General features: G+C 39.1%; 1 protein-coding gene across 7 annotated transcripts in view; it reads left to right on the forward strand.

Moving 5' to 3' along the window:
* Positions 1-8,534, forward strand: part of LOC121517877 (IQ motif and SEC7 domain-containing protein 1-like) — a 174,298-nt gene extending 165,764 nt beyond the window's left edge. For 6 of the 7 annotated variants that reach the window (XM_041799960.1, XM_041799962.1, XM_041799964.1 and 3 more), the window contains 2 exons: positions 3,312-3,361; positions 4,621-8,534. In XM_041799960.1, the coding sequence (XP_041655894.1) occupies positions 3,312-3,361; positions 4,621-5,151 (581 nt within the window). In that variant the 3' untranslated portion in view covers positions 5,152-8,534. The remainder of the gene's footprint in view (positions 1-3,311; positions 3,362-4,620) is intronic. The other variant, XM_041799967.1, reaches the window with a different exon arrangement.
* The last annotated feature ends 1,049 nt before the right edge of the window (positions 8,535-9,583 follow it).

Consider the following 9,583-nt stretch of genomic DNA (forward strand, 5'->3'; position numbering starts at 1 on the left):
GCAGAATTAGGATGGATGCTATTGTGTACTGTCAGGCTGACTCTGACGAATACTTTTTCAAGGTGGAAAAGTTACATATTGTTGCTTTAAATCTACCAATTCAATAGTTTGGTCCAGACAGTGTCCTTCACTTTTAATGCTTGACTTATTTTTGTTTTAAAAGGATTTTTCACAGCACGAAGACTGAATATAAACCCCTTTCTAGAGGAAGATTAATTGTTTAGAGAAGACGTTTTCTCAGTGATGAATGAAATTGACGGGCAGTTCTCACCCCTGACCATTTAAATGACTTTATTTCTCAGCGTTTTCATTCATGGTTTTATCGTCACTTCTTTTTTTCACACTTCTGCACTTCTTCAGTTGGTTTTATCCAAAGACATTTCATTACAAACTTCTGTTATTTTTTAATTCAAACATCATGTACCATTTCCTCTCATGTATATTTGTGAAACAAACAAATCAGTGCTGGTTTGTAAGCAGCAACAGGACCAATATTGGTGTTAAAAGTCATCTCACAACCATGAATATCAGTGTTTAACTGAGCCGCGGCGTCTCTGAAGCAAGAATGCATTTCATTCATTACAGATAACAGCTATGTGAAGTTACTGGGTGATTAACTTGAAAACATAATGATATCCAGTCAGGGGTCTGCCTCAGTGTTGGTAACAGGCTCTGATAGGTCAGCCAGGGAAGAAATCCCTCCTCTTGTGTGTGTTTTTCGATGCAGGATGCGGCATGTTAGCGGGGCCATTTTCTTTGAGTGTTTTTATTTTTCTTTCTTTCTCCTGCCATACTCCATTTTCATGTGTATTTACTGTGTTATTTCCATACACATCAGGTTTTCTCCTGTATATGTGTGATTACTGGTCATGTATCATTGGCTGAGTGTGAGCCTAACAACGGCAACGAGTGCTCTGTTCGCCCTCAATCCTGTATATGCCTGTACATCCCATGTGCAACAACCACTGTAATGCTTTTGATGTGTCTCCTCCTTTGTGACTGTCACTGAGACTGGCTTTTTGCCACCTTAAACCCCCTCTGAAAATCTACATCTTGTAACAACATTGAAAAAAGTTGTCAAATACACAAGGCCAAAAATCTGCGAATAATTACATTTGGCATTAAGCTCAAATGAGAGAAAAAGCCCATCTCTTTATCAGACTTAAAGCTCTAGTGAGGAGTTACGAAACCAACTGAAATTAACAATGATGTATCTTTATTTTATTTATATAAAAAGATATATAAATAAAATAAAGATATTTTATTTATATATCTTTTTAGGGCTGAATATTGCGTTTGGGATTAAATATGCGGTTATTTTTTGAGTTCCTCCTCTCATTTATTTCTGAACAAACAAGTACATAAATCATTCTACATAATAACAAACACAGTATTTAGTTCATTTAAATAAGACTGAACAATTTTATAAAAAATATCTAATTGTGATTATTTTGACTCATTGCAAATTTGATACAAATTGTAATATTGAAGGAAAGGATGATTTTATGCCTTTCTCATTTTTACTAAGAAAAAAATTCACAAGGAAAGTTAGATTTCTTACAAATTATTCTAGAAAAATTGACACTTGTATATTTGCATGGTTTGTAGAGTATGACATCTCTGCCTTAAAAAACGTATTCAGCTGGTATTTTGAAACACATTTAAGGTTATTGAAATATTGTAGACTCTGTGGTTTGAAAATTGAAGTAGGAAAAGTTATGATTTAATAGTTTTGATTAATTGCCCAGCCATAATCTTTATTACCTCATAAAAGGGGAAAAAGCAAATATCAACAAAACTCAAGACAATCTGGCTGCAGAATTCAACTATAATTCAACTTTATTCATAAACAAAGTCTGGCAGTTATATTCATGAAATAACCACATATTAAACATTACAGACTAACATTTCATTGACAACATTTCGGGGTTAAATTATGTATGGACCTAAAGTAGTTACATGACTTGCTGGCTCGCTTCATCTTTGTTAGCTGTAGCTAAAGCTAACATAGTTACACTTGGTACGTTATTAACTTCACAACATAAGTCAGTGTAGCTAGGTTAGCTTTAGCAATGTGAGGTTTAGCCAGCTTAGCTATAGCTAATGTAGCTACATAGAGAACAAACCTACATAGCTTATGTAGCTGTTTTGTGAGTTTAGCTTTAGCTATGTTATCTACATAGCTCTGTTATCTATAGGTAAGTTAGCTTTAGCAACATGAGCTTTAGAAAATGTAGCTAATGCTAACTTAGCTATGTAGATACATAGCTTACGTGGCTGCTTTGTGAGTTTAGCTTTAGCCACATTAGCTACATAAATGTGTAGCCAATGTAGCTTAAGCAGTTTAAGGAGCTATGTAATTCATGCGCCCTGCCTTAGAATGTTTCAATGAGGACAAGATATTTTCCTATAAGAAAAATGTTTACTCTGTTTTATCAGACATTGAATATTTGCAACATTTTGGTACTAGCCCTTCATTAGGCAAAAAAAAAAAGTAGCTTAAAAATGCTAATGTAGCTTATATAGCTGCTATGTGAGTTCAGTTTTAGCTATATTAACCACATAGCTTACGCAGCAAACCAAGCTACGTAATCTGGAGGATGAGCTTTTTTCCTGTAAGCAGACTGTTCACTCAGCTTTATTTAATGTTGTGTAATCAGGTTTTGCAGGTCAGGTTTTTAACTTTTAACTTTTGGTATTCTAACCCTAACTGTCAGTGTAATCTAATTTTATTTCTTAATTTTAAGCATGCATTTCTGTTCAAAAGAGACGGTGTCTCAGATGAGTGGTCTGTAAAATTTGTCATCAGAGATTTACAGTCTGCAGCCAGATCCCTCTCACAAAACTGTCTGTTTCTAATGGTTAATGTTGTGTAACTGCTAATGGCGTGTAACTGCTGCCAGGGGTTAGCTGTCAGCTGAGACAATTAAGGTCATGCAGGCTTTTCCAAACAATCCCAACAAACTTAATGTGCCTCACAGGAGCTTTAAGGATCAAAACAATTAAAGTAAATTTCTAGTTTGAACTGCGTTTTAAAACTTCATTCATATCATAAATCATGTGTCAGTTCTAGTTTCCAAGATTGAGTGAATTTTGCTTAACAGTTAGCCACAGTACCACCTGTCACCCACCTCCCTCCCAGCTCTGAACGCGCTCTCCCCCCTCCCTCCTCCCGCCCATGTTTGAACCTTACTCACAGTCACAAATCCACTGCACTGCCCCCCTACGGGACTGGTGGGCGGCCTAAACGTGTGTAGTCGATCCAGGAGTGCTGTCGATCTCTAATCTGTGGTATTGCATGTCTCGGGCAGGCAAGCGGGGGCGTCGCAGCAGTGCAGGATCACTAGACAGCAATATGGAAGTAAGTTGGAAGCAGCTGGTATCCAAGCTACTCTCTCTGTGATGATGTGCACTGTGAAAACACACCATTTATTTTTTTTGGTCTTATGCCTTCTTTGCTTCATAGACTCAGTCCATTTTGTTTGGATCATTTATTTTTTCCTTCCTGGGATGCCTTATAACCTGCTTGCCTCAGTTAGTGTGCATGCATGGGTTGCCTGCCTCTGATCCTGCCCCTCTGTGGAAGCCAGAGATCTCTTTTTTTGGTCATGTTATATGACCAATATACACTTTATCTTCAAACAAGCATGACTCTACTAATCCCTCCTCTGTTCCCTCCCTTTGTCGCCTGTCTCTGTCTTTCATTCAATCACATCACAAGCGGTTTTTCATTTGGTTCTTCTTCTTCTCCTGTGGAAAGGTGGTAGCTTTGTGAGACACTAGGAAACTGTACACCACCTGTAGGCTCTTTCCCTGTCCGGGTCTTTCTTTCCCCCCTTCTTCTCTTTAAGGTTCAGGGAGGAACATAGCCTTTAGGGAGTTCCAAGGGGCTTCACATAAATTTACAAAAAGATGTGGATTTCATTCATTCATCCTTCCCTCATTTCATGTGTCCATGAGTTCATGCGTTGAGACCCTGAAAATTTCATTCTGCTTTCAAAGATTTCATATGGTTTTTCTCCAGTCGAAGGTGAAGCATGTGCCAAAGGAAAAAAAGAAGCTTTTTTTAAACTCTAGGGGAATTCCTACCTGCAGTATGAGCACTGTTGGACCCAGAAAAAGGGGGAAGAGCTTAGTTCCTCCTGCCTTCTGACTTGTAGTTGAATGTGTGGATGACGAGTTTGCCTGTCACATCCTCTGCATGTGGAAACTCTGCCTCCTTTGATTATAACAAGTTGCATGTGTGACTCGTAGAGGGTTTGGCACATTGACTGCAATAAGGATGAAATGTTGTTTTTTCTACCCCTGTTTATGCCATAATTTATGCTTTAAATGGTATTCAAGTAATTACAAGTGTTACAGATTTACTGTCAAGTTCCCTTTAAACAGGCTCCCTTCATTTGAAAGTGAAAAACTCTAGTGTTGCTGCTGCCTATCATGAAAACATTTTAAGTTTCTCATTTGCATGCCCTAAAACATTTTGCTACTTGTTTATCTGAAAAAAGAAAACTGTGAGTTCATCCTGCTGGTTTCTTGTAGCCGTAGTTTAGCAGCTATTGTGGAAAAGCTCTTGAACAGAATCTGACAGGCATGCTGTTACCTTTTTTTTCCATCCTGCAGGGGTCCATCATTAGCAGCCCGCACACGCGCCGGAGAGCCACTACGCCACGTGAAGGCGCGCCCCGCGGCCAATCCTCCATCCCTAACTCAGCATCGACTTCCATCCTCGGGTCGCTCTTTGGCAGCAAGCGAGGCAAACCCTCATCCCAGAACCACCCTCCTTTACCTCCGCCCGGTCACCCCACTCTGATATCCCACAAACCTCACCCAACCAACCTGCACCACACAGCACAGGTGGTGCACTCAGTACAACACCACGGCCATCATTCCCAGTACTGCCAAGTCCCGCAGAACCCGCCACCGTACCACCACCACCACCACTACCACCCGCCTCCCCACACGCACCACCACCAGCACCCGGCGTACACCTCACACTCGCACCAACACGGCCACTCGCAGCACAGCCACTACAGCCAGCATTCCCACCACTCCTCACACTCCCAGCATGCACCCCATCACCACAGTCAGCAGGCGGGTTCAGCGCCCGGCGGACCCAAACCCAAACACAGTGGCATCAGCACCGTAGTGTGATGCTGAAAGGAGGCAGGACTTGAAGAAGGTGGGACTTTTGCTTACACCAAAGGGACTGACAGCATAGCTCTATGGCCTGTCCACTGTGTTTTCCTGCTGCTGTGATGGAGACAAGTCACACGCAGACAGCTTTTTCACTTCCAGGTCCAACTTATATGCAGGATGGAAATCGGACTCAAATCTTCCACCAGGGGCCTTTACACGTTTGCCTGACCCCAGGCCGGGCTCCGTCAGGGTTTTCTGGGAGTGCAGGAAGAAGCTCTCCGTTTTCCACACATCTGTGGAGATAATCTCTCCCTGACGCTGCTCCCCCCACTCTTTCACCCCCTTCAATAACCCGTCTTACCTTCACACAATCAGGAGGAAAGGCAATGAGGACAGTACACGGCTGACTGTTTTTTTCCGTCATGATGATGGCGTAATTTCTCGTGCACAGAAGTCAACTTTTTTGGTTTGCAGATCCTTCCACCCTATGAATGCAGCTTGTCGTCGCCTCCTGTAGAGCTCATGTGTAGTGAAGAATAGATATAATTATTTCACACTAAATCCAAGGACAGGTAAAACAGCTGAGTCGACCGTCTCAGTCATTGTAGTTCTAGTGCTGTATTAACTGTAGATGACAGCTATATGTGTTGTCTCCTAGCTCTCATAAATAAATGTGCCAATTATTAATGCATACTCTATTTAGTCAAGACTTCATGTACAGTATATTGTGCGTAAAGTAATTTGTAAGATTATACTTACAATTATTATTATCAGCAAAGAGGAATTCTATCAGTATTAAACCGACTTTGGTAACAGGATGATCTGAAAGGAGTGAACTCATTCAGTACGGCCTTGAATCTTTTTGGGAACTTTTGCCTTTCAAACAGATGGCAGCTGTTGCATATGAGCTTTAAAGTCCCTGTAAAGTGAGGAAAAAAATTGTTATTTTAAGTTTGTTGTATGACAGGTCACTGTGTTATGAGCCACCAGGCCAAATTTCACTCATGAAAAACATCTCCAAGTTAACAAAAGTAAGCCTCAAAATCATGAAAAATTAGGCAGTAAAATCTGCTTGAGGATGGTGTGGGCGTGTCTGTTGAATGAAGCCACACCCACCCCCGAAAAATACAAACCCTTTAAAAAAAATGCTTCTCATAAGAACACAGCTGCCTGGCTCTGTGCCAGAGCAGAGAAAATGAAGTTGATGATTAAATTTACTATTTTGTGGAACAAATCTCTCTGTTTCTAAACTTTTAATGACCTGTAGGCCACAGTGGCTGCTAGAACTTACCTCAAAATGAACACACCGGAGTAGCTGGCTGTTAACTTTCAATAAAGGTGGGGACATTGGCTAGCAGACTGTACTCAGATGAACTGCTCATTGATTTTATATCATTGTAGTGTTGGATTTCTCTCTACATGGACTTTAAAAGAAATGCTGTCAAGGGCCCCAAAGCAGACTTTTCCTATTAACTCCGGTGAGGTTTTAATCTCCTCATACTGTGGCTGCTAAAACTGTTAAAAAGTCAAAAATGTGTACGCTGGACCAGCAGAAGTCTTCAAATATGCGACAGCTGCCGTCTTGACCCTTCAAAATAAAAGCAGAAACACCTTTCAAATCTTCTTTTGCCTTGTTTTTTAATTCACCAACAGGTTTAGTGGGTAACTTGTATTTTTTCCATCTTTTTTCTATCATTTGTGCAATATCTTTGTACTGATACATAACAACATGTCCCCCCCTCCTGATTTGTTTGTTTTTTTTTTCATGTTGCGTCATTATTTATTTATCTCTGTTTTTGACCCCCTGTCAGAGTCGATAAACTTCGGCTGTCCTCGTGCTCTTCTGCAGACTCAGAGTTCAGTGGAATGTCTAGTGAGTGATTTCTGCATGTAATGTTATTAATGTCTCTGCACATTGTATAACAAATCAGTGTTACCATAGCAAGTTTAAGTGCAATCATGTTCAGAAAGACTTGTACTAGGAGTAGAAGTCTGTTGTCTTGTCCAGGATGAGATTCAGGTGAAAAAAAAAGAACTTTTTTCATTTAAGAATATATAAATACTTACACAGTTCACAGTGAAAGAGGAATGTGTGTATATATTTTAATAAAAGGCTTCTCTTTGGGCTGATAAGAAATATTTTGCTGGATAAGCACATATGGAAGAGAAAACTTTCATTATTTCAGGAAATGCAATTCTGATATACAAAAATGCAACTGAACAAAAGGACTGGGTATATGTAAAGAAAACTTTCTACATTCTACAAAATAAGAGTCTATTCTAGTGTGTAAATTAGTGACAGTGAACTGTTTGTCCCAATATTCAGGGTGTAAATGTATTTTAACATTCACAAATAAAAGCATTGCCATAAGTCAGGCTTATCCACACCTCATGTGAATTAATGAAGGCGAGCTGAGATGAGACATATCACAAACATGAATTATCAGTTGAATGTGTCTTTCCATTGATTTCATATTTTTCATTCTGAAATCTTTGGCTGATGTAAAACAGGAAGAATTGTGTGTGTGTGTGTGTGTTTTTTTTTTTTCGTGTGTATTGTAGTGTTTCAAATGTCTACCACATTGTTTGTGAGAAAGTACCCCAACGATGCACTGCATGGATCATCACGTGTCCTCTTCACTGTGAGCTGACGGCTGGGGAAAAGACAAAAAAAAATCTCTGTTTTGACTTCTTTTGGTTTTTAATTGGGTTTTTGAATTACCTGATGTTGTTCTCGTTGTTCCATGTTTGGCTGGTAGATATCAAAGCTCAGCATGCATTTCATCGACAAAGCCATTGTGTAAAATACAAACATAAAGAACATTGCACTTCTGTTTCTGAGGGCTGTCACGGTGTAAATATGAGATTTAATGTGCAAATGTTTGGACGGAGGTGGGTTTATCCTTCTGAAGCTGTAAAGGGACCAAGACGGGGGGTTAAAAGGAACTGTACATAATGTGTATATGATCTATTCTGATTCCTGCAGTTCAGATCAGGATGTATATACATCACCTCATAGATGGATCCGAGGGGTGACACATGAAACATATCGATTGTCTCTGCCTCCAGCTGTCGGGAACTGACATTCGCTGTAGAAATCTAAAACAGACTGTTAGGAAGTTTGCTGCCATTTTTACATCCAGCTCTCTTTTCATACATGCAGCCCACACCCTACACGCACACATACTGTACACAAACCTACACACATCTTGCTGCAAGCTGTTCAGTCTGGCGTGAGACACATTAAAAAAAACAACATGAAAAGACAAGAATGGCCTCATTTCTATGTGCATTCTGTTTGTACAGTGAGTAGTGAGTCAGTAAGACCCCAGTTATTGTAAAACTTCAACTGTGACAATGTTGAGAACGCAAAATAAACAAATATATGACTTATGGTACACATGTCTTCTTCTTGATCTCCAGTGCTTTTCCATTCACTTTATCTTATTCAGCAGCTTTTAGTGAAAACCAAAGGAAGTGGCTTTTTCCTTTGTATTTCACATTAGAGTCTTATCTTCAGGCTCTTTTATCTTCTTCTAGCAGGCTCCAACAATACTTTCCACTTGTGTTGCAGCATTTCCACTAGAGGGCACGAATCAAAGTGCTATAAATGAGGAGGAAAATCTGTGCCATGACTCCACCTATGGGTGAAATAGTGATCCTACCACACAACTTCTCACAGGATCAGGGAAAATGTTCATGATCTTTCCTTTCAGCACAGAATCCAGTCCTAGGCAGTGAGATCAGCCAGTATTCACAGTGTGACAATGCTGCTTTGCAGCTCAATTTCCATTAAAGCTCCAGTGGAGAGATGAGGCCTCTAAAAGAGCAAGACAAAGATGAATAACTTCAATCTTTTTACACCTACAAACCTGTGATGATATAACTGCAAGTCTAAGTTGTAGGTTAAAGATTCACTCTAAAGCTTAACCCTATAGGGTACTCACTGAAATACTTGGAAATTTAAAGTCTAAGCAGAATATTAGAATACTATATTCACTTGTTGTGTCCCCTGTTTGTCCCTTATATATATTGTTTTCATCATTATGGTGAAAATCAAGGTCACCAAAGTGACCATAAATAGTTCCATGTCTTTTTATGGTTTAAAAATAAATAAATAAATTTATGGAGTGTATGCATATTAAGATGCTTATAATAAAGACATTCAGAGTCTAATAACTATAATTTATAATAATAATAAAACTGTTATACTGTTATATAAAACCGCTATACTGTTGTAAAACTGACTAAAGTCAAATATATTTCACTATTTATACTGCTAATTTTTCCTTATAATTCCACCAGAAAACGTAAAAAAAAAAAACATTACCCATGTTAAATTTCTGAATTATTTAAGTGGAAATAAGGATCATAAAAAAATAAAAACTAATCTAAATGAATTAATACAATAAAAATGTTATACAGTTATAGAACTGAGCAAAAATCA

The sequence above is a fragment of the Cheilinus undulatus genome, linkage group 11 (genome assembly GCF_018320785.1).
Source record: "Cheilinus undulatus linkage group 11, ASM1832078v1, whole genome shotgun sequence".
NCBI lineage: Eukaryota > Metazoa > Chordata > Actinopteri > Labriformes > Labridae > Cheilinus > Cheilinus undulatus.